Source organism: Conger conger, chromosome 7, assembly GCF_963514075.1.
Source record: "Conger conger chromosome 7, fConCon1.1, whole genome shotgun sequence".
Taxonomy (NCBI): domain Eukaryota; kingdom Metazoa; phylum Chordata; class Actinopteri; order Anguilliformes; family Congridae; genus Conger; species Conger conger.
Genome location: NC_083766.1, coordinates 43,251,459 through 43,278,194, shown reverse-complemented (window position 1 = coordinate 43,278,194; position 26,736 = coordinate 43,251,459). Strand labels below are relative to the sequence as shown.

The 26,736-nt window shown below is 38.1% G+C and overlaps 1 protein-coding gene across 1 annotated transcript in view; it reads left to right on the top strand.

The window, feature by feature from the left end:
- The window catches only part of tmem132e (transmembrane protein 132E), a 583,657-nt gene that overhangs the window by 529,957 nt on the left and 26,964 nt on the right, over nt 1-26,736 (top strand). Inside the window, exons 4-5 of the mRNA XM_061247765.1 lie at nt 426-618; nt 19,415-19,558. Of these exons, the coding sequence (XP_061103749.1) occupies nt 426-618; nt 19,415-19,558 (337 nt within the window). The remainder of the gene's footprint in view (nt 1-425; nt 619-19,414; nt 19,559-26,736) is intronic.

Genomic DNA, 26,736 nt, shown 5'->3' with positions numbered 1-26,736 from the left:
TAAAGGGGATTGGATGCTTGTCATGCTGGTTTTACAGTTCCTTTCTAAATTAGATTTTTGTGAATCACTTGGGCACCCATTGGTTTCGCTAGACATATTGATTAGACTGCACCTTTTTTAACATCCACCTTTGTGGATTTCTCATGAGGGGAATTTTTTTGCCAGGACAAGTTGCCAATACATTTCATGTATTGCTTTGTAACAAGCAACAGATGGGCATAATTAGCTCTCTAATTATATCATTTGCTAATTTTGTATAATGCATAATATGACACCTGTTTGTACTGATGAATTTGCAGGTCTAATGAAAGGCTGACCCTAATTAAGTGCATGTATCATTTTCCAAAGGTTTTGTAAAATATTAATACAATTAATCATCCTCCCATGCCTGTCACAGTTTTAGTTTGTTCTATTTTATTTTCCAGGGATGTCACAACTAACATAGAGATCATGCAGCTGGACTTTGAGATGGAGAACTTCACCAGCCAGTCTGTTACTCGGAGGATCAACTGGAACGTCGACTACCATGGTCAGAACCCACCTCCGGACTCTGAAAAAGTTGTGACAGAACTCACTGTGGTCCAGCAAGACATACAAGCCATCATCCCTCTCTCAATGGTAGGTAACATTGTGCTAATGTGTGCCGAGTCATAGGGCCAGTTTTATGAACAAAAAATAGCGGAAAATGCGGCCTGATGAGTGCATGTTGGTGCGGTCGCAGTTTGCCGGCCTCAGCTAATTATGCAATCAGCAAAGTATCACATAAGTCTTCCCTGAGCTAGCGATTGGAGGAGAGGAGGTAAACAAGCCTGGATATATTATGGAATTCTAATGTCAACACATGGATAGCAGACAAGTCAATTGGACCTGTCGCTTTACAGTAAGGTCTACATTAACTTCTTTTTTTTCTCATTCTTTTGTGGGTGTTAGCCAGGTAGGCAATGTCCCGGCATTCTGCAATAGCGAAAGACATAGTAGCCAACTGTATGTTAGGTCATAACACATTTCAAACAACTCTAGCTCATGTTGGTATTTCACTAGCCCCCGATAATACATTAGCCTATATTTATCTCAGAATTTAACCGTTCTGACTTTCCTATTAAATTTACATTTTAAGCTTCCCATTTTAAATTGCAAGGCCCCTGGATAGACAACAGAAATGACAATTATTGATTTTAGCCATTTGATTATTTGTCATCTATTACAGTTCATTACATTTGTCTTCCCCTGCTATCTCTGTCTGTATGTTTCGGAGCCCTAGTCACTCCTGTCTGCGTGCAGCACTATTTGGGTGGTTTTGGAATTTTCCAGGTTTCAACGATTCCATCTCAGCCTCGGCTTTTCTTACTTCCTGCTTTTTCACTTTTTCTAATAACAACTAACATAGATATTGTACAGTACTAATTATACTAACACACTGTCTGTCTAACTAATTAACTAACAGTCACTAGTTTTGGGTAAATTAGATTTAATCACATAAACTAACAACATACTAACGATATCTCCAGTTTCGATTCTTCTCTGTAACTCTGCCTTTCTGTTCTGTCACTGATTACTTGCTTTGATTCAGCGAAGTGTTCGCACCTGCCTCCTGCTATCACTACGGCTCTTAACTCCACTCCCTAATCCGGAGTCGTTTGTATTACATGTGGGTCTATGTGTATCCAGTCCGCGTTTTCGTTTCCCCCTGTTATTGTATTACTACCCTATTATGTTCCTCACCTGTTGTTTATTTGTTAAGCCCTCCTCACTCCCGTGCTCTGCCTAGTATGTCACTTCCCTGTATTTAAACCCAAGTCTCTGCTAGAAACTTTGTCAGAATGTTGATCAATATTCCGAGCTGAGTTTCTTGTACACCTGTTTATTGGAGATTCCTTGAACTTCTGATCATTTGGTTTTTTGATATTCATTTTCTGCTTCCGTCGACTTTGTTTTTGCCTAGCCCTTTTGTATCTCAGCCCTCTGATTTCCTGGATTTTGACCACTGCTTTTGTTTACTACTTTCCTTTTTGCATCTCGATTTGGCACCGTGTCTTGTGATCTCTTGGCTTGTGACTTGGACTGTAATAAAGACAACATTTGTGCATACTCCTTGGTTTGCATTTGGGTCTCCGGGATGATGCGTAACAAAGGAGAAATGCAGAAGTAACCATACAAACATTGGGACTAATCATGCAGCCACCGGACGAAACCCTGCTCACTTCCGGGTTAAGTCACACCCATTTACGAGTACTTATACAGATACAGATACAGATAATGCAGTACTCATTCACCCCTAATTCAGATCCTTTGCTGTGGCACTCCAAATTGTGATCAGGTCTATCTTGTTTTCTGTAATTAGTTGGCCTGTGGCAAATCAAATGGATTGGACATAGTTCAGAAAGGCACACATGTATATTAGGTGCTACAATTCACTGCAAGTCAAATTTAAATAAAAGTGGAAAACAAAAACTACAGACCTTTGTGTTTCTCAATCAGTCAGAGAACCGATTCTGCACATGCCTGCCCTTTTTTCAACAATGGTGCTTTATGGGGGCTTCTTACTGATAGCTTTGCTTCGATCAAACGTCTTCTGACTGTAACAGCACTTCCAGGTAATTGTAGATCATCTTTGATCTTTCTGGAGCTGATGAATGTCTGAATCTTTGCCATTCTGACTATTCTTTGATCTGTTTTTACAATAGTTGCTCGTTTTCTTCCTCTTGTTTCAGGTTTTTGTTGCCATTTTAAAGCATTTGAGATCATTTTAGCTATAATTTGCTGCACTTCTTTATACATTTTCCCCTCTCAAATCAACTTTTTAATCAAATGACGTTGTTCCTCCGAACAATGTTTGGAACAACCATTTTACTTAGCAATTCAGAAGGAAATATATTTTATAACAATGTGTGAAACATTTTCTTCCCTTCTTCCTGAATAAAGGACAATTAATGACACCTGTTTTTTCACAGAATGAATTAATTCTCTGATCAAACTCCACACTGCTATTTTTTTGAACACACCCCTTTCAATGAATGAGTCAATTACTCAACAAGCAGCGTGCATGTCATGACAGTTGGGTCTGTTGTTTTTCTATTACGCTACTACATCTACAAGTAAAGTATTTGCCATGCAGAAATATCACTACTACTAATAACAGTGGTTCATCAGGTTACTGATGTTGTACTGATATTTTCTTGAACACAACTGTATATTAGTATATGTTATAGTACAGTATAGGGCGGCCTGTAGCATAGTGGTTAAGGTACATGACTGGGACCCGCAAGGTCGATGGTTTGATCCCCGGTGTGGCCACAATAATATCTGCACAGCCGTTGCGCCCTTGAGCAAGGCCCTTAACCCTGCTCCAGGGGAGGATTGTCTTCTGCTTCGTCTAATCAACTGTCATTTGCTCTGGATAAGAGCATCTGCCACATGCCATTAATGTAATGTAATGTTGTAATAAAGAGCTCAGTGAACGTAGTGTTGTCATGGTCAATATATCTGTTAAATGAAGTATATTTAGGTTTTTGCTATTGAAGCTGCCGTTAACGTTCACTTTGTTTGCTCGTTTGCCAATCTCGCATTCAAAAGCAAGGGCAGTATAATCTGGCATCCACTTTTTCACTATAGCTAACACTAATCAATTCAGGTTGCTTCACTCACAATTCCTTTCTACCACAGAACATCTACCCAGCACACACTGCACTATGCAAGTCAGCTTGTGTGTAATTTAAAGGCATACTTTGCTGTCTCGATGCAGCCAAGCAAGGCTTAAGATCAGTTTGCTTCATTGTCTTCACCCACCCCAACCTCACCAGACTCAGAGGGAGTAATAATGCGTGTAGCTATGGCCTGCGATTCAACTGAATGACTGTAGATTTCAGTGCTCGTGATAAGGCGAAATTTAAGTTGACGCATGTCCTTTGTTCGCTTCTTGTGAGAGAGAAAAAAGGAAGGGTACAAGTGAGCAAGTAATACGCTGGTTAGGCAAAGCCAGCTGTTTAAACAATATTTTTACTACTTTACTACATTAATTAAATGTAGCCTTAATCCGTGAACGATTTCATCAGTCAATCTAGCATTGAATCATCTTGGATGGCTGCACAATTTTATTTATTTTTTTTACTTTGGGGGCGTATGTTTCGAACTCTCATAATTTAACCTATGTTGAGTTTTCTCACAAAAATGAGAGAGAAACTGGCAGGGCAGCATTTGCAGATAAATTAAATTTGTAATACTTGGATTTACTTTATTTCTAACACAATCCAGCAATGAAACTTTATAGAATTACATTTAAATAATACAATTTTTCATGACTTCCCATGCGCTGGGAAGATAAAAAAAATAGTGTAATTTACAATTGTTTATGATTATGCACTGTAGCCTATGTTGCATTTACATATGAAACGAAAGGACGAATAAAGGTGTAAATATTGTATTAATAACTGGAGGGAATGATTCCCTCAAAACTAAATTGGAGGCACTCATAAAGATTATATTAAAAGTAGGGGTAACGATTATTGACTTTTTGAGTGTTGTTTGAGTAATACGATCGTTATCTGTGATTGGAGAATTGGCCTGCTTTATTTATTTTTTATATTGGCTGTACATGAGTGATGAATGCCAGTTCCTACCTGGTTCCTCCCCCTTAGATTAGTAAAAATGCCTGCTTGCTGCTATTTCCCTCACTTCTTTGTTGTGCATGGCAAGCGACTGTTGTGTGAACTTGTTCTGATCTCGTCAGAGATTTTAATCATACAGATGCAACAAAAATATTGACAGAAACCTTAGCATCTTGACTTCACAATGCACCTATTGCCACATAATATTAATAGTTTTAAAACGTTTTTAATTAGATTAATTAGATCACTGTGATTTCTTAATCTTTATTCATTAATATGTTAGTTACGCTCAGTGAATTCTCGCCCATCTCATTCAAATTGAAACAAGGTGATAGTTATTATCTGGCAGGGGAGAAGCGATGCCATGTGCAAGAATGCCAACTGTAAAGCACGATACAATGACATAGAGAAGCATAGGCTATTCACTTTTTTGAGGTAAACATTTTTCATCACGGAACACGTTTCATTACAGAAAATGGCACGGATGAATGCAATGTAAATGCATTTCTCCTGTGTGTACTGAAACTTCTCCAGCTTCATGTCAATATTCAGCAATATGCGCATTTGTAAATTCCCATCACATATGTATTACATTACATCTCAATGTAATACATACGGGATGTGTAGTGGTGTAGCCAGGATTCTAAAACTGGGTGTCCTAGCACAGTCTATTTGCATACTGCATCTACGTTAGAGGAAAACGCAGAAATAACTTCGCTAAACAGACCAACTTCTCTCTCTATTTGTCTGAATATTCAGTAATGTGTGTTTGGAAGTTATCACTCTGTTCTGAATTTATGAACGATTTTACCCATTATATCTCAAAATAATACCTCTAATACCGTTTTACGAAGACTCGAAAGGTATACCTAACTAAAGTTGTTTACTTTTCTAAATGTGTTCCCAAACTATCACTTAGGTGGCTGCTTAAGGGATAGCTTCTTTGTACAACATTACTCAGCCCATCGACTCACTCTTAAGATCAATTATGCACTCCATGCAGTGACTGCTTGATTGTGTTATGAGAGAAAGTAGTGTTATTAATGAAAAAAACACTGCAGGAATACTTCAAAATATTGATTTTATCACGACTGGTGGGAACTTAATAGAATGAAAAATATTATAAAAAACTTACAAACGATATTATCCAACCATATATATAATTTTTGCCAAATTATATATACGGGTTGTGGTACGGTTTGTTGCTACGCCATCTAGCAATACGCCTTCTTTGGCATGTCGAATATGTTTGTCATGGTGTCTTAAATTACTTTGCAGTCAAGGTTGATTTGCAGAAGCACCATCACATTTCTGGTCTAATTCACTATTTTCACTGATTAGCTGACGTTTTCAATAAAAGCGCACCAGCAAGCCAAAACGCACCAACATGAAAACGACATAAGCTATGCCGAAAAAAAACAAAGAAAGAAGTGGTCCCACAGCTTCACAGCAAACAAAATGAAGAGGACGTTAGAGGACGTGGCGCTGAATAAAGAAACATTATTTTCCAGTTTTAGGACTACAATGTCCAGCAAAACAAAATGACTATTGTTAAACATCGCTCCAGCTCACAGAGGGAGTGGGAAATCATCAGTTCATAAATATTATTTAAAAGGCAATTAGGCAACACGTTCAATAAAGTGCAACATGCATCCTTCGTAATGTACAATTTTATTTGCATGAAAATAGTCCCGTTAATATTGTATTTCATTAATATATTTTTAGCCAACTACAACTGTAGAATTATTAGTGTACATATCGCTTAACAGATTGAGATGTAACTAAGAGCAACAGCTGATTTCAGAGGCTTGCGGTCATAACAGTGGTGGCCACTAGCAGAGTGAGCTGACAACATCGACAAGGTATAGCTAGTGGTCCAGACCAACCTTACGAAAGTGTGATGTACAGAAGGTATATTTAGCTAAGAATGTTTTGGGAAACAAAACTTACTTTGTTTATTTTTATTTAGATACAGCATAGTGGAAGGCTATGTTCAGTTTGCTCATAATTCGAATTTGCGTGGCAACGAATAAACAAGGCTCTTCTGTGAACCTTAAGATACAACATAACGTTACAATAAGCCAGAAGTCAACCAACAGCAACAGAAATTATTTGATAACTCTAATAATGTAGCATTCAATTTGTTGTGGTGTTTGCATTTTAGACCCCCTGAAATGGCCAGATTGCCTGCTGAAGCTTGTTGATTGTTTAGAACCGCAATAATACGCCTGATAATGACCATTTCACGTTCAGAAAAAAAAGCGGCTATAGGTTATACATTTTTTTTGTTACAATAGATTAGTATGTGTTTACAGCATTCCTGTACGTGTTCAAAACTATTACAATTTGCAATTTGTGTGATTCTAACATATGATTCTGACCTACTGTTGCCATATTATTGTAGCTGAGTTTGTGCTGAACACAAAGATATGAAACACTTTGGAATCACTGTATACAAAGTTTATTAAAATTACACAAATGTCAGAGCATGGCACAGTCACCAGTTTTCCTCGTTTTGCCCTCAGACCCTCAGAGGGTTAAGGAAATAACTACTTAAATAGTTAGCTAACAATTTGAAAAGGTACTGTATCCCGAACAGAAATGGCTCCTGATGCGGAAGACACGACACGAACAAAAGTTAACAATTATTTGCCCGTTATAATAGAATTTAATACATTTATGTCAAAATAAGAGATGCTGAGGTATGTTAAATAATGAGAACCTAGCTGCCGCATACTCACATAATTACCATTGTTTAAATTCATTGCGATACAACTTATGAAAGTCAGCAAGCAACTAGCTTGCTATTTGACTAGTTACTATAATGTAGGCCAAGCATAAATTGCTTGACACTGTTGGTTCAGTAACAGCTCATTTGCATACCTGCTTACTGTTTGAAAAAAATGTTACCAAATATGCATACATTAAATCTATGTATAATATCTATAAAATTATACATTTATTATCTAAAATCATGTTATCTAAGCTCATTTGCATGGCTCATAACTAAAAAACGGTAAATTGTTACCAAATGAAAGGGGGTAAACATTTGTTAGCGTGACCCATATCTTTAATATTCTACAGTAGTTTCTGTGAAATCATGTTCCCAGCAATTGTTGCTGTGTTTCCAGTGTGGGGTGGCCTAGCATTACTATTGACTGTCAGTTGCCACCCAGCTCATTTGCATAGCTTATGACTCAAAAACTATAAATTGTTACCAAATGAAAGGGGGTATAAATTTACTCTATAGACCCATATCTTTAATATTCTACAGTATGTTTGGTGAAATCATGTTCCCAGCAATTGTTGCTGTGTTTCCAGTGTGGGGTGGCCAAGCATTACTATTGAGTGGCAGTTGCCACCCAGCTCATTTGCATAGCTCATAACTCAAAAACGGTAAATTGTTATCAAATGAAAGGGGGTATACATTTGTTAGCTGGACCCATATCTTTAATATTCTACAGTAGTTTCTGTGAAATCATGTTCCAGCAATTGTTGCTGTGTTTCCAGTGTGGGGTGGCCAAGCATTACTATTGAGTGGCAGTTGCCACCCAGCTCATTTGCATAGCTCACAACTCAAAAACGGTAAATTGTTACCAAATGAAAGGGGGTTTAGATTTGTTAGCTGGACCCATATCTTTAATATTCTACAGTCCTTTCTGTGAAATCATGTTCCCAGCAATTGTTGCTGTGTTTCCAGTGTGGGGTGGCCATGCTGACAGTCTATGGCAATGCATGCCCATACCATACCTGACAGACAGCAACAACTGGTGGCAAACAGTTTTTATGGAAATTAGTGCACAATTTTATATTCTCTGCAAATACATCACAATTATATCCAACTGTATTAATTGAAAAATGAGAACCGGAAGTCTCCAATTGTGGCCAGCAACATTTGCCAACTTCACAGAGCTAGAGATGTGTATTATATAGATACACCCCAAAACATTTCAAAGTATAAATGGTAGCACTTTGTATGGCGTGAGCTTTCTACCTGGGTCAGACTTACTGCATTCTCCAGTCGAGGTTGGAAATCAATCATACTTGTAAGTACAGTGTTTTAATGATCATGACAATGAATTAATTTTTAGCTCCTAATGGTGAAGTAGCTGAATTGAAATAGCCTGTTTATTGTAACTGAAGAACTTCTTGTTTCTTCTTCAATACTATAACTGTTTCGCTGCTGGTACTTCGAATCACGTTTCAGGAAAGAAAGAGTCGTTACTCGAAATTCGAGGGTGTAAGACAAGCTTCAGCTCTTTATTCGTGGTTCCAGGTAGTGTGCACGTTCTCCTGAGCTTTCACCAATCTTACACAATCCTTACTGGGAATGACAGAGTTTATATCAGTATCTGAAAGGAAGTGCTTCATCCATGGTGACAAAACACTCCTTTAGATATGATAATGTCTATTGACAGGTTTCCTGGTTAGGCCAAATGGTTGTGCAGACAAATGGTTGTCGGCATCTAGACCTCAAATCAACGCCAGGGAAGGAAATGTAAATAGAGTGGGGGAAAACAGGGTGATTGTGGGGATATGCATTTGAATAGGAGCAGAACTTGCGTGTCAACTTTTTAGCTCAGTTACATCTTGAAAACACCGAAATCTAACATAACCTTAGGTGGTGGTCGGCAGCCTAGCCGGCTACTTTAGGCTGACTGTAATGTTTAATGTAGTGTGGGTGATGTCATCCGATAGCGAGGTATGGGGCAGTTTTGTTCCGATGTTACTTATTTTGAAACATACCGATAACCTATGTGAGCTCAGTGTATTGAATGAGGTGTATTGCCTGTCACATGAGAGTTAACAGCCCTCTGAACAGGAGTGTGGTAGCTAATCACACAACTGTTTGTGATTTACAGTATGCTATTTAAGTGATTTTTTTAAGGCATTTTATTTATGTAACAAACTGTAACGGATGTGTTTCTTAAGAGTATAGTTCTTTTGGACAACGTGGGTGTGTGTTTAAAGGGCGAGTGTGACGGCAACATGAATAGTGGTGCTATGAACGAGCCAAAAGTGTTCCTTGTAAAATTGTTCACGCACACACATTGTTTTATACAGGCGGTTTTGGTTTTTAATTTGTTAACATTAACCAGATAAAGATTTCATAGAGATTTACCTGCATAACAGAATGCAAAAATGGAGTAGTTCAGGTTAAAGTCTTGGTTTCAATGTATTGCAAATCGCGATGCAGTACAGGGGACAGTTTAAACAGCACTACTTCTGGGTTATGTCACGCCCACTTCCAAGTAGGAGTAACCCGGATACGGATAATTTAATTGGTTGAACAGATACGAGTAATGCAGTACTCGCTCACCCCTAATTAATAGGGCTTGTCATTCTGAAAAATCATGTTCCCTTCTAAATGCTCTTCTTACAAAGATTTACTGTCAGAGGTCGATTAGATTCCAACTTTCGACTTCCAAGCATTCCAGTTGCACGATGCCAAACTTAAAAACAAAAAGAAAAAAAAGGATACTAGTGGTGTATAACCACATGAACTGTTTGCATTCTGCACTGACTCAATGGTAGAAATATACCACTCGTTAACTGTGTTCCAATTTAGCTACATTGGTAAATAATCTGCAAAAGTCAGTATGGTATGGTTTTTTCCAATAACCTTTGTGCAGAGAAGATTACTTTCAGACATAACTTGCCCTAACCCGCTAATTAATAACATTGGCAACATTGTTTCACACGCAGATCAGGCTTTATTATATGACAGTATATTTTATTTTTATGTCATGCAGGAACAAATACTTTGCGTTTCCTTTTAGTTGATGGTTTTCTATTTATGATGTGTGCCTCCATGGGTGCTGCCATTGAAGCTTCTCGTGAAATCGGGCCAAGTGACGTTCTATTGTTGATGACGTATTTTTCATCATTCAGGGGTGGGTAAATGGTTTGTTATGACATAACAGCAGTCGTACAGTTAGGTTATGCATCGAAATATAAACATGCTTTATTTGAAATTTGTAAGTATTAACATCAATGACATTTGAGCAGTTTATCCCTATTCTACAGACGATCGTAGGTGAATCAGATGCTCAGATTCATAACGTTACATGCATCAGTAATGTTAGCTAATGTTACTATCAGCATAGGCCAACAGTAATTCAGAAACTGGCTGCCCTCGATACAATATCAATTTAGGCAATTGCAATAGCTGAAATGTATGATGAAGACTATTTGTTTCATATCACCTAGTTGCATAAACACTCAGCTAGTTAAGCAGTTTGGTGTTTGTACTGTAGAGAAGAAGATACAAGACTCCGATGTTTGAATCAAGGCAGTTGGTTGCTAGTTTGAATCAAATGTTGCTAGTATGATCACCAGTCTAAATTCATATGCTGGCTACTGGTCATACAATATCAACTTGGAATCACAAGAGCTGCGCTGTATGATGAAGAAATATTTTTTAATATGTAGTATCGTAGGTACATAAATACTAAGCAGTTTGCTGTTGATTCCTATTCTATAGGCAACGGTATGTTTGCAGTGCAGTGAATATACTTGTATCAGGTCAGGATGATGTTGCAAATTAGAATGCCAATATGTACTGACATTAATAAACTTTGGGCACAAAACTCTGTTGTCCTTCATATGACAATGAATGTAACATAGGCTACAAAAAGCAGCTTAAGCAGTGAAACGGTTGAATAATGAAGTTGAGTGCTGCATTTAGCTCTGTCATTAACAACGTCATCTCCTTCCATTCATTTTGCCCTCTTTCTCTCTTCTAAGCTCTTTGGGCTATGTACATATTATCTTCCTAACTTAATCTTAAACCTAGGTTTTTGCAGTTTTGGCTTAACACACTGTTGGTCCAGCAACAAGCCCGTCTATTTTCCACCAGGGTTATCTGCATTTTAAGAAAAGGAGACATAAATTGAACCCCTTCTAAATAAAAAATGAACACTTTAGAGTTGTGTATAAATAGAAACAAAAATTAACCTTGATTAAAATGTACATATGTTCCCTCTGGCTAATATTTTGGTACTGTATTCAACATACTTATTTGGTAAGTATGTCAGACTGATGTGATTTAGCTATCATATGTCACCTGGTGGTGGTTGTGCAAACAACAAATAACAAGAAATAAGAAATCTTCCATTCCCCGGCAGATCTCCAGAAGCACCAAATGAAACACAAAACCACTGTGTCAGCTGAGCTGTTATTTTTGGTCAAATGTTGGCAGGCACATAGCCTTGCATGCAAAGTAGGCCCACAAATTCAGAAATGGTATTGTTCAGTCCAACGTAAGCCAGGTAGAGAGAACGTGGAGATGAATAAGATGGTTCAGTTCTTCTGTATGAAACTTAGTGGTGTGTTTCAGTGGTTTGCCAATGGAAGCCAGGCATACAGTAGTTAAACTAACTACAAATGGTTATGGTTACATTAAGGTAATATGGTATGTGGGGAAAATTGTTCCCAGACAGACTGAAGAGGACTTTGGTCTTGGCCTTGGCTAACATACTTGGTGTTAGCCAAGAAAAGGTTCAAGCAACTATTTTCTGCATCTCTAAATTTATAAGCGGCAAGCAAGCGGCACAGCACACCTAATGTTTTTAGATTTTTGATACAAAGAAAGACAGGCAAAAAAAAAAAACCTGGCATGTCAAATATGCAGAATGTGTTCCACTCTTACTTAGTCTAAGAATGGGTAAGAGGAATCCCAGGGTCTAAAAAGCCATGGTTAGCAGATTTGCTTTCCCTTGAAGAGTGGTCGAGCCCCACAACTCAAAGGGAATTTACTGTGTGTACAGCCACTTCCACGGGGACACAGTTAAATCAGCCTTGGCCATCATTCCTGTCTGTCAGGCCTGGCCAGGTCCCCTGGCAGCCAGTGTCTGGGCACAATTAGCATCCAGCATCAGAAGTAGTCTCAGAGGCAGCTTATTAATGAGCAGGGAGCTGGGGGAGAGGCTGAGCGTGGCACTGCTGCCCAGCACAGTGATGGATAATAAATTAAACATTAGTCGCCTTGGTAAAGGCTCCTGGTAAAGGCACATTCACTCATGCATTACATCCCAGTCAGCCAGCAGGACCTTGCCAGATACAATTTACATGAGGGTATGTAGCGGCATGAATGGATGAATTTGGTGAACACTTGTTTTTTTATAAATATTATTATTATTTTTATATTATCATAAAGTGATCAGTGGGTGGGCTCAGCTCCTCAACATCGTGCACAATGTAAAAAAAATGTTATGCACAAAATTATTACATATTCTATGAGAGATGAGAGGAGTGGGTCACGACTGACGGATAGCGCAGTGAAAATAAATAATCGTAATGAGAACTGATCATGGTGCCTGATCCTCCCACGAATTTCATGCCTGGAGCCTGGGAGTGGCACTATTCATAGAATTTCTTGACTGCTTTATGTACTTTATAAACTTATGTTTGTGCATGAACCACTGATATGCTTTCACTGTACACCAGTGGACTATGTACACATGAATCACAGTTATTTGGCAAAATAATAATCAATAGATGGTTGGTAACTTTACTGGGTAAGATTGTATGTGGTAAACAACAATTATTTATAAAGTATAAATTGGTCTAACATTACACTGATTGTGCTAATGCTATGTGATATACCAGATCAAATTACTTAACTCGGATACTTTAAATTAAACTCCAGTTCAAACATCAATGTGTTTCACAAATGTTTTTCTCAGTTTGCGGCCTGTTTACTGAATGTTTGATTATGACAGACAGTTTTACATAGATGACAAAGAGCAATCTAGGAACAGGAATTAAACTTACTTCCCACACACCAATTACTTGAGATAAAAAAAAATTCCAAGGAGGAGAAATACATTAAGACAACATTTGTTTTGTCACTGTAAAACATGCTAATGAGCATAAAGATGTAATATATGTTTTTTTTCTTGGCCTGATTATTATTTTTATTTATTATTATATTACTATGGTTCAGGGTGTTATTTACAGAAAATGTATCAGATGTTTAGGTGTCTTCAGCATTTTATTATCTGTCACACATTTTATTAAACCCTATACCCCAAATGTTTCATAGTTCTTACTATTGCAAATTTGTCGCTAGAAAAGAGCAGAACAATTGACACTGCTCATTAATGAGTGACATAACAAAAGTCACTTTCAGTTTACACAGTTGTCGTGAGCCACGGACCCCTTGCCGAGCTCAGACCTCACGTTCCCACGAGCAGTACCTCACAATGAGGTGTCTCGGGGACGAACTCAAGTACTCCGAACGTCCTGGAGCCCTGGTAAGTTCTACTGAACTTCCAGCCCAGTCTCGAAGTGAAGGGTGTGATGCAAATCTGGTAATCGATGTCCTGTATTCAATGTATTCCTCTAAAGACTCTTTATCACATATGATTATAGTAAGATATACTTTATTATAATCAATCAAAAGAATAGAGTTATACAGATTACAGTGTACATAATCAAGGTACACCCTTCCTATATCCATCCTCTTTGGCCTTAGCCTTATCCTATAGCTCCCCCTTCTTGACGTTTAAAAAGAAACTATTCCTATAATATTATATTTATCTAAATATGATAATTTCTCTACATTTTTCTACTTTATATAGTACCCTAATAAGAAATAAAAGATATATAAAAGTAAACTTATAATATGTTACTTTTCCTACTTCTACAAGTAATATAGATTATAATTACCACTCCAGCTTGGTTATAATTGTTCTGCGTGGATCTTTCTTCACCAGCTCGTAGATATCTTCTGAAGCCAAATTCTGGGATCCTGCTCTAAGGTCTAAAAACTTATCCCTTATATATCTTTTTTGCATACAAAAGTGTACCTTTTTTGATAAGAAATGCCCCCATTATGTCAAGCGGGAAGACATTTATCTTTTATATAACCTGTTTTTTAATGATCATATTAATTATTTCTGTTTTTTCAATTGTCATTTTCTCATACCTCAAAAGAACTGTCCCCAATATTTTATTTCATGGGCCCCTCTGGTTTGGGAATTTCCCCCATCTTAATATATGAGTGGAAAAACACTAGCCCTTATGTTGTTTTTAATGAACCTATTCATCACTGGTGTCTGTGTCAGTTTCATAATCTCTCCTTGACTTCCTCCAAACTTTGATTTCATGCAAGCCAGACGTTAAAGCCTGCCACCATCCCAACACCCTCTTTAGGTGCCCCTTTTTGTGGCGCCTTAAGGGGTCTACAAAGGTCATCCAGCTAATAGCTGAGTGTAATTCATCATTCAACTCCTCTATAGTCAGTCCTTTAAATCTATTCGATAAATTATTTGTGTTATCCTCAGGGAGGCCCGTGAAGCCTCTTAATTTTCTTTCGGTATTGACGTCCATGCCATTTTCCTTATCTCTTTTACATTTTTCAATCTCCTCCTGCTCTTTGATTTCCCAATTATTTTCATTGTCTTTCTCATCCTGTTTTTTTAACCAGGCCTCGTGCTCCTCCCCTGTAGGAGCCAGCCCACACGTGTCAACCAAGTATGTTATCACATCTATCGTCTCCTTGAATGCAAAACTCCCTGGGTCCCCAATTTTCCGTTCTGCGTGTTCAGCCCCTTCCATGGTCATGCTAGAACACATTCTACGCATGGCCTCAGTCAGGCCTTTAGCCTTGCTCTCTAAAACCCTGAATCTAAGTCCTCTGACTTCAGACTCCTCAGTATCCATATACGGTTGTACATTTATCTTATACCATATACTTTTCCTCTTACGGGAGCTTTTACTCCTACCCCATTGGCGTGTGCGAGGGGTTAACAATGCATTCCTGCTTAACCCATCTTCTGTCAATCTCTCATCAGGAGGGCCTAGGGCCGGGTCCTCGACACAGTCATTGGCGTTTAAATAAAGCTAAGGAAGTTACTTATTGCTGACAATATGCCATTTTCCAAAATTACCAAGATCAATCACTTATATTTCCTAATATGGATAAATATTTGTATTACTGCAATGTGACATTCTTGAATTTGTTTGTTTTTGTTTTGTCTTTTCAATCAACACACTGTTATGTGTGGCACTGAGGACCAAAAAGCAGACCAAGGGATAATCCAAAAACGTTGTTTATTCAGTCCAAGGTTCAGAGCCAAGAGATCAACAGACAATGCCCAAATCAGAATGCAAAGGAATAGTCGAAAAAACAATCAAAGGTCAAAATCCAGGGAGTCAGAAAAACGGGTTGAGGCAAAAATCAGAGTTGAGAAGAAGCAGCAAATAATCAAAAACCAAAGAAACAGATGGGCAACCAAAACAAGGGCAAGGCAAACTCGGAAATCAAGGGGTGTCGTAAAAATCTCAATAAACAGTTGTACTTAAATTTTGGCACTGAATATGATCAACGTTCTGACGATTAGTACTGTGGAGACTGAGGTTTAAATACATGAGGGAAGGTGACAATCGACAACAGGTGGAAAAATTAATAGGATAATAATACAATAACGGGGAGATGAAAACGCGGACTGGATGCACGTAAACACACATGTAAAACATACGGCTCCGGATTAGGGAGTAGACATTTGCGTAGTGATAGTAAGAGACAGGTGCGAACACTTCTAGAATATATAGAACAGCGTGGAAAACTAGGAGATAACGTTAGTCACATGATTAAATCTAAACTACCCAATTGAAGTGACTTATTTTGTTAGTTGGACAGGCAATAAGTGTATTAATCGGATTAGTACTGTACAATATCTAAATTAGTAGTAGTTAGTTAAATGTTGTAAAGCACTATTCTTACTATCGAGAGAAGCCGGAAGTAAGGAATGCGAGGCTGGAAGAAAGATTGAAAATCCGGAAGCTACCGAAACCACCCGAATAGTGAAGCACGCAGACAGGGGAGTGACTCGGGCTCAGAAACATTCAGAAACAGACATAACAGGGGATCACGAATGCAATAACAGTAATGGGCAACAATAACCAGATATGAATGATAATGAATAAATAACCAATAAATAACAAGAATAAACAACAGTAAACACAAAAACAGACAGAACAAACTATTGAATATTTGTTTCAGATATTTAGACAAAATGTAATGTTAGACCAGTGGTCACACAGAGTGTGCGGCTTTTGTTGTTACTCAGCACTTATTTGATCAATTAAAGCAGTTTATTACACAGTTACTCAATGGAACCTGAGAAAATAATATTAAATAATAGATAATATTAATATTAAATATTAATATTAATATTAAATATTAGAAAATGTGATTATTTCATTTATTTAAGGAACTTAATAACTGGCTACACCTCCTTAAGCAGACATTGCAACCAAACACTTCCTATAATTGGATATAAGTCACTGTGTAGGATTTTAACCAACCCTTCTTTGCAGAACTGCTTTTATATTTCAGACAAATGTGTTGGTTTTTGAGCGTGAACTGAAATTTAGACTAGGTCACTCCAAAGCCAATTCTAAGGCTCTGGGAACAACAGCCATTATCTCCAAATGGAGAACACATGGAACAGTGGTGAATCAGCCAAAAGGGTACCCCAACAACTCATCCAGGAAGTCAAAAAAGATCCCAGAAGAATATCCAGGTCTCTCTAGGTCTCCAGTCTCAGTCTCTCTAGTCAGTGGTCATGACTCCTAAATAAGAAAAAGACTGGGTAAAAATGCTCATCTCGCACAAAAAAACACCTGGATGATCCCCAAGCCTTTTGGGATAATATTGTATTGACAGATGAGTCAACGTGGAAATTTATGGATGACATGGGTCCCAATATGTCTGGCATAAAGCAAATACAGCATTTCACAGTAAGAACATCATATCCACAGGTAGTGGTGTACCCAGTGGCTATTGGGCTCTATTGATCTCTAACTCAGGGAATGCTTCCTAGAGAATACATTTCACTTTGACATCTTGTTTTTAAAAGCTTAAAACCTATATTTTTACTCTCAATTTGACAGTAAGACTTGCAGATTATGAAAGCCAAGACATTGTTCCACAAAATTAAGATGAAAGCCTAAAACAGCCCAAAATGAACTTTTTACATTAACATTGATTTAAGTGAAAGCGGCCTTCGTGACTTCAGAATGATTAGGATGGAGAAGGTCACATTTGATTGGCCATGCATACACTGCTGAAGTTAATGGTTAGGGTGGCCTGTAGCGTAGCGGTTAAGGTACATGACAGGGACACGCAAGATTGGTGGTTGGATCCCCGGTGTAGCCACAATAAGATCCGCACAGCCGTTGGGCCCTTGAGCAAGGCCCTTAGACTAAGCAGGAGCAATGCAGGGTTATCAACTGCCTGTCACTCTGGATAAGAGCATCTATAATGCCACCAAATGCCATTAATGTAAAGTAATGCAAACATGTATGTTAGCTTCGAGGAAGCGGTGGCTTTGTCAATGATAGCTAGGTAGCTATCATAATGACAGAAGCTAACATTAACTCAGATCTGTCTTAGCTACTCCTGTGCTGAAATGCTGTTTGGCTGTGTTTGCTGTGTTGGCTGTGAGTGATGATGTGTTTTAAATTATGAATTCAACTGATGTTTGATTCCAAGCGGTAACATCTTCTGACTCTGATAGATAATGAGTGGACTGCATTTGAATTTGTGTTACCATGTCAGCCTAGGTTCAAGGCTAGCCCTTTGATGCTAGCTATCTAGCTACGTTACCAATTCAGAATGACATTATGAGCTCTATCTTGGGCTCGGTGATAACCCAAACGCAAGTGTCATTGCTAGTTTCAGAGAGACAATTGTCCTTCCATCCAGCACCTACCACAAGTAATACAAATACAACACGTCATAATGGGTGGTCATAATATCAGACATCCCACACTTAATAATGTGTCCCCTGAACATTGTGCGACCTGGGGGCACTCCCTGGACTTCAGTTCCTCAACTCGAGACAATGATCCACAAAAACAAGTCCACGTCTGAAAAGAAAGAAAATGAATGTTTTGGTATGGCAGAGTCAGTCCTGACTTGGACCCAAAATATGTCACATTTCATGCTTGACACATCATGTTTCATGTTTAGTTATTGTCTTAGTTATTTTATTGTCATGTCACGTATTATGTTAGTCTAGTCTCGCCATGTTTTTATGTTTTATTTCTTGTTACGTTTCATTTTCATGTCATGTTACATTTCATGTTTAGTCCTTGTTACAATATATTCTAATATACTAGTCTTGTCATGTCACGTTATATAGTTTATTCATGTCACAGTTTTGCAAACTTGTTTTGTCACGATTTATGTTGTTTCATGTTATGTTTCGTTCATTGTTTAACATACACTTTTTCATGTCTTTCTGCAAACCATGCATTCATGCTTTCTCTCTCTCCATTTCTGTCACTCACACTTCCCTAATTGTTTAAATTTCCCTTGTCTTCTTACTAAACTACTAACTTTAGATCAGGATTTGGTAACTTTAACTTTGTGTTCATGTTCACCTTACGTTTCTTGTGCATGTCATTTACTAATTTATTAATGCTAGGGCAGGATAGGTTTATTACTAACGATTACTAATTATCTTGTTAACTCCTCAATCCTCCACACCTGATTTCCATTCGCATGCTGCTCTCAAGCTAATTGTCTGCACCTGTCTACACCTGTGTATAAGCTCAGTGTTCATGTCATGTCTTTGCCTGTTATGATCCAAGCCTGTTTATTGGCCATCGGTATTGACTTCTGTTTTGTTGACCATTGCCTGCCTGTACCACAGACTCTTGCTTGCTGTCTTTGTGCTTTTGCCCCGCGGAACGAACTTCGGTCTTGACTCTTGCACCGCCTTCGACTCCACTGAAGGTGGTGCAACTAGTTAAGTTTAATTCAGGGCACTGTACATTCTTTATATCTCCAACAGGATACGGAAATCATCAACACAGCTGTTCTGACTGGCCGAACAGTTGCTATCCCAGTGAAGGTAGTCTCCATAGAGATAAGTGGGGTCGTCACTGATGTATCCGCTTTTGTTGAGTGCAAGTCCTCCAACGAAGACATTGTCAAGGTACAGTATTGCATTATGCAAGAGTCTTTTCCCACATGTTAAGGTTATCATGCTGTTACGCTCTAAAATGCATTGTGTGTACATCTACTACTCTTTACTTTATAACTTTTGAACCATAAAAATCAAAGAACATCCACGCCTCTCTTATTTGTTCAAATTAATACCCTACAAAACACTGTAATGACTGTTCAGGTGTGATTCTATAGCTGGTAGATAAGGATGCACACTTTTCCAGAGCTGTATGTCATTTTGTGATTGGAGAGTCCATCATGTGATATTACAATTTTCTGTGCATGCCAAAAATGTATATTAAATGTATGAGTGAAATGCAAAAGTGCCCTGGTATTCAACGTGAATGTTACTTAGACCCTGAGAACACAAGTATTGTTCTAGGAATTTAATTTAAGTATTTTTTAAATATTGAAATATTTTAAATTATCATAAATATCTGCATTGCCTGGTAAATGTGCCATGGGCTTGAAAATAAGCCCCTGCCAAGCTGTTCTTTTCTGACACGCATAATGGATGTCAGTGGCAGCTGCTGACCATTTACCTGGTGGGGCACCAGACGCACAGACACACACACACCTCCACACACACACACACACATACACCTCCACACACACACACACACACACACACACAAACATATTTACACACCTCCAACCTCTGTAATTACAAAGGAAAGACAATGTGAATGTGTACACTCAGTGATCACTTTTGGTTATACATATAAACCAGCTTTTTAATGCAAATATTTAATCAGCCAATCATGTGGCAGCAACTAAATGCATAAAAGCATGCAGACGTGGTCAAGAGGTTCAGCCGTTGTTCAGACCAAATGTCAGAAACAGCAAAAACATGTTGTTAATGAGTGGTTAGAGAAGAAGGGCCAGACTGGTCAAAGCTGACAAGAAGGTGACAGTATTGCAAGGAACTACACATTACAACATTGGTATGCAGAAAAGCACACAACGCATCAAACCTCTAAGTCGATAGGCTACAGCATTCTGGGGAGAACCCTGATATATTTTAGTAATTTCCTTCCATCTAAGACAGCAAATTAGATTGGCCTATGTTTTAGGAGTAATAAAATAAGGTTACAATTTTACTTGACTTGCTTGACCTGGGCTAATTATTTATTACAACCACAGCAAGCTTAATCTTCCCTGGAGAATCTAGATAATCCTCCTCAATTTGTGATTAAATTAGTGTGCTGTCATTTCTAAAAATGTCCTCCCTTATGCAACAATACCTTCAGAGTGGTGTCACCTGGTGTGTGACAGTGACATTCATGTTCATTTTAAATATTCAGTTCTTTGAACTGATCTTATTCAGTAATAAGAGGATTAAACTCTGTGCACTGTGCCTATTTTGTTTCTTGCCAGCTTGGAAAAGGTCTGGAAATTTGTCATGTTATTTTTTCAGCAAATAGGATTGCACATGTTTTTGAGCTGCCAGATGACCCAGTCCCATCTGACTCCAGGGGGTTGGTATGTTTGTTAAATGGTAAATGGCAGGCATTTATATAGCGCCTTTATCCAAAGCGCTGTACAGTTGATGCTTCTCCATTCACCCATTCATACACACACTCACAAACCGACGGCGATTGGCTGCCATGCAAGGCCCCGACCAGCTCGTCAGGAGCATTTGGGGGTTAGGTGTCTTACTCAGGGACACTTTGACACAGCCCGGGCGGGGGATCGAACCGGCAACCCTCCGACTGCCAGACAACTGCTCTTACTGCCTGAGCAATGTCGCCCATGTTAGTGTCAGTATGCAGCCACAGTCATTAAACAAGACATCTGGGTCCCAGTCAGACATGGGGGAGGCAGGACAGGGGCCAGGGCTGGGGAACGGGACAAGGATGGGGGAGCACTGAGATTTTGCCAGCATGCAGGAAACAATACCTCTCCTGCTGATCCTTCCACCCAAGACAATGCTAATCATACTAGTGAGGACGCTGGCCAGAGTAGCACTTTCCACTTCAGAATTCAGTGCAGCACACTACTGAAATCTCTCATTCACTTTGGCAAACATGTATATGTACCTGTTAATATACCTGTATATGTATCTGCCATCCCTGCTTGAACTCAAACTAAATTTATAATTAAAAACCACTGGTTCAACCTTCAAACATGAACCAACCTTCAAACATGATGAATGGAAGGGGAGCAGAGAACCTAGATAGAACCCAGGTTGAGCTGTTGGATTATTTTTCTTCTTCTTTTTTTTATTTTTAAAAAGGCTCTGTATTGTGGACTTCACCACGTGATCTTTTAAATAAACATATAAGGATATTGCAGATTTGGCACATCTGCAGAAATTAATATTTCTGCATGAGTACATAATTTCACAAATGTTACAGCTGTTTGCAAGGCAAACAGTCATTAAGTGATGAAGCCACTGAAGCATGATAAAAAAAACAAACCAGCTGGCCTGTTCAGGTGATTGTGCACGTGTTGACAACAACTGAAAACATCCCAGCACAGCGCTAATCGTCAGAAGCTGAAAAAACATTGTGTAAATATTTGTTTGTTTATTTGTCGAGGGAAAGAGTTTGACTATGCCGCCTTCATCCACAGACTGTACTTGCGACTGCAAACTGTGTTTAGATGCTCATATCGTCCTGTTCCATGCGAAACATCAGAGATACTGTTGCAGATCACACACTGCAGCTCCTCAAAACTGTTACCCCCTCAGAAGCACTTACACCCATAGTTGTTAACAGCTTTCAACTCAAAATTAGCCATCCAGGTTTATTACCTGTAGGCAGAAAATCATAAGAGCTTTCAGAAAAACTGCCAGTTCATTGGCACCATAATTTGTGTGGATAAGAATATATATTTACTTTTCTTTTGAAATGCTACTTATTTTTTTATGGGGTAAGTAAGTTTGCTGTATTGGGTATACTAGACTGTCTGGCGTACTGTGCCTGAGTAGTATGTCAGTATTTAATGTTGTTTTTGGTCAAATAATCAACTGCAAATGGATGGTATGTGTACCGTAAGTGGTGTAAGCCCCCAGACCCCCCCGCCCCAAACATAAGTGCATAAATAATGCAATAATAATGAATCGCATTTAAGAGATTGATCGATTCACCTGGAACAGACGGCTACAAGTCGGCAATTGGAAATGCGCTCCTGCCTTGAGTGCCTGCTCGAAAGGGTATAGGCAAGTTTTTCAAGGCAGATCATTTTGAGACGCATTAAAACTGAGAAGTAATGTCGGTTTCCATTTGATCAATTCCCCCTGCAAGTATCGATAATGGCATAGAGTGTCAGGGAGGGCCGAGTATTTTATTACTGTACATAGATATCCCACTCCGTGATGAATTCCCTTCACTCGTCTGGCTCCCGATCCTGACCTCCATTTGCAGGAGATTAGCTTCTCTGATTACAGTGTCAGCTGCCTTAGACCCCCTGATAAATCACCAATATTATCCTCAAGGAACCCCACTATCTATCACAGTGCATAATTCACCATTAAAGGGCTGGAGATTTATGAGATTTTCCTCACCAGGTGACTTTTGAAACATTTGTGTTTCTTTGCTAGAGTAAGCATTCTCTCCCATTAATCAAACCTTCATCTAAGAGCTCCGAGTGTATGTCTTCATCTTATAATATGAGCTTTGTCTATAATATAATTCCATGTAGCTTGAACAGATAGAATATGCAGTACTAAAGAAAGCAATGACTGTTTTCTTACAAATACTCCAGTATTTGTAAGAACTGGAAATGGATACCCATCAACTGTGAACATTGAAATTGCTTGGGTATTTAGTAATTAATGGTTTGTTTGACTTGACTTAATTTTTAGGCAATAGACATAGCTCACAGTAAATTTGTATATTGGTATTGATCACCTACCCCATTACATTTATGCTTTTTTGTTTTCCTCATCAAGAAGTTCATGCACTGCAACATTTTTCGTTTTGTGAAGCTAAATTACTGTGGGTTGATTATGGTATTCATAAGCCATATGTGTACTGCCATTAAAATAATTCACCTTAATAAACTGCTGTGGGACAGTGCTTTAACCGGTTTGCTATGTACAGGTTAGAATAACAAAGTTGTTTTGAGTAAATTGTAGTCACGTTTTGATACATGTTGTTTCCTTAGGTAAAAATGTAAAATTGTTTGATAAAGAGTACTTGAGCATTGCTGGGTCTTGGGCAGTAGAAGTTTTAATGGTACACAGAATTTCAAAATTAATAGAAAAATGTAATGGTGGTCATGTAGCAAGCAACTAGTTTGTTCTGCGATAGTTCTGTTGTTTTATTTTGCTTTAACCTGATGAACAGCTGAAATTAAATTACAGCTAAATTGCCTATATGATGCATGTGGGAAGGGGGAAGAAGATCACATGGATTACATGTTGAGTGATTAAGAAAGTCTCCATGATGTAACTGTATTGGTGTTTGAATTGCTATTCTGTTTAGTTCAGGTGAAGGCCAAAAAGTACTGTAAATGTATTTTTAACAAGGTTAATGTTAAATGATTAACAAATAAATAAGTCCAGAGTCCCGAGAGAACTAATTGAACTGTAAAAAATGATTTGCATACAAAGTTTGTTTTAGTGGCAACACTAATGTTATTGCCCATACCAAAGAATTATACAATGCAGTCTGTAAATATTTGGACAGTGGTACAATTTATTTTCCTTTGGCTGTGTACTCCAGCACATTGGATTTGAAATGAAACAATGAATTTGAGGTCAAAGAGCGGACTCGCCTTTAATTTGAGGGTATTTACATCCATATTACATCCATATTAATCTGTGTAAGAATTACCTCCCTTTTTATACATAATTTCCTCCCATTTTAGGGGACCAAAAGTAATTGGACAGTTAGCCTCTTTGCTGTTTCTGAATAGTCAAGTGTAGCCTCCAAACTCAATGACTGGTGCTTGCAGCAAGCAAGGCATCTAATAATGGCTTCCTTGACTCTCATTGGTACAACTCCGGTCCTCAAATTGACAAACAGTCAAAGGCAATCTAAAGCATAGAATCAAGACAACAAACTGAAAGCTTCTTTATACCTTTACTAAGAAAGCAATTGAATACACCTGACTGATCAGAAACAACTGAGAAAGCAACTGTCCAATTACTTCTAATTCAATGTGCTGGAGTTCAGAACCAAAAGAACAGAAATTGTACCCTGTCCAAATACTTGGACTGTACTGTATGTATGCATGTACACTTTATTAGGTATTTATTAGACTTGTTTTTTAGACTTCTACTGCCGTAACCTATCCACTTAGAGTTATTATGCGTTGTGTGTTCAGCGATGCTCTTCTGCATACCACTGTTGTAATGTGTGGTTATTTGCGTTACTGTCAACTTCCTGTCAGCTTCTGGCCATTCTCCCCTGACGTCTCTCATTAACAATGCGTTTCTGTCTGCAGGACTGCTGCTTTCTGGATTTCTTTTTTTGCACCATTCTTTGCAAAGCCTAGAAACTAGTGTGCGTGAAAGTCCCAGGAGATCAGCAGTTTACTGATACAGCAGAGATACTCAAACCACCCTGTCTGCCACCAACAATCATTCCACAGTCAAAGTCTCTTAGATCACATTTTTTCCCCAATGTGATGTTTGATGTGAACTCCTGACCCGTTTCTACATGATTGTATGCATTGCACTGCTGCCACACAATTGGCTGGTTAGATAATTGAATGAATAAGTTGGCGTAATAAAGTAAAGTTTTTCCTAATAAAGTGTTTGGTGAGTGTATGTATGCATACATGTCTTAATTCTTCATAAAATTAAATGTCTGCTCAATCTATTAATATGTCTCATTACGTTATGAGTGCTATTGAACTGCTAGATACTCGTAGAAGGATTTACTCATGTCAGTGTCCAAAAAATTGTATTCCATCAGCTTTTTTAAAATCTAGACCCTTGAATGCCTTCAGAATCCCAATTGAATCCCTCTACCATCAAAATGAACAGTGATGTCTGATTTCGGACTGATGTACTAATTAGCTAATCATGTTGTAACTGGTGGCAGTCTTCATTTGCATTCACTGCAAAGTGCATTGACATTCTGCAGTTATGTTGGGACCGAATTAGGCTTGTGCAAAGGTGGTAACTTGAATAGCACTGTTGTATTATAACTAGCTAGCTAGCCAACTTCAGTGAAAATGGCTGAAGGAAGGAGAAATTAACAGTTTCTAAATATTGAAAAAATTACTATAAAGAGCACTAAATATTAAAAAACGGAATCAAATCAACATTTGTTGTTACCACCATTCGCCTTTAACCCCTTATGGGCAGATGTGACCTACACATTACATCTCCCTTAACAGACGGATGCAATGCCAGCGTTGTATTTGATCATATGATCATTTTTCAAGACACATGACCGTTGAAATGCATTGTGATTCCTAGGCCATTCTATGGGTTTTTCTATTTCTATAATCACTTTGGCTCGCATGCTTCTTATTCCAGACAGCTTTTTTGATCCGATGATAAAGTTTTTATCTGAAAAGTGGTCTATTACTTAATATGTGGCTTCATTTAACAAAATGCTAAAGATTAGCTGTAACATTTAACTTTTTGGAAAATTACAAATCTGCACTTTTCTACTGACATACTAATTCAGAAAACAAAAAACAAATATTTATATATTCAGACCAAATTTATATAGAAGAAATCTAGGGTGCCTAAGACTTTTGCCCAATACTGTATGTACTGCATGAAAAACAGCACAAAAAAGCAGAGCACAAAACTCAAATAATGTCTGGGTTTTAAAGAAAAACTTTTATTTGATTGTCCAGAAAAGGTAACCACAGAAATTGTGTTTGTGCCCTCATCCCTCCCCTCCTACACATGTTTATACAGCTGTATTCAAATAAATAGCAGTGCGTTAAAAAAAGTGAATAAATTGCAAAAAAATGTATAGCTTTTAGTTCAATATTTAAAATGTAGTGGAAACATTACACATTCAATTCCAAATCAAACAATTAGCAAATTTTATCAAGTCTGTGTTATTCTTTTACAGGAAGCAAAAAAAAGGAATATTAATCTGTTCCAAAAAATGGCAGTGGTGATATTTTTCTCTTCAAACTGTATAAACTAAAGAAATTTTTCAAGATTTAACTTCACTTTCAATTACTGAACTAATATTGCGTTGCATCGAGTCAACCAACTTCTGGCACCTAGAAACAGGTATTTCAACC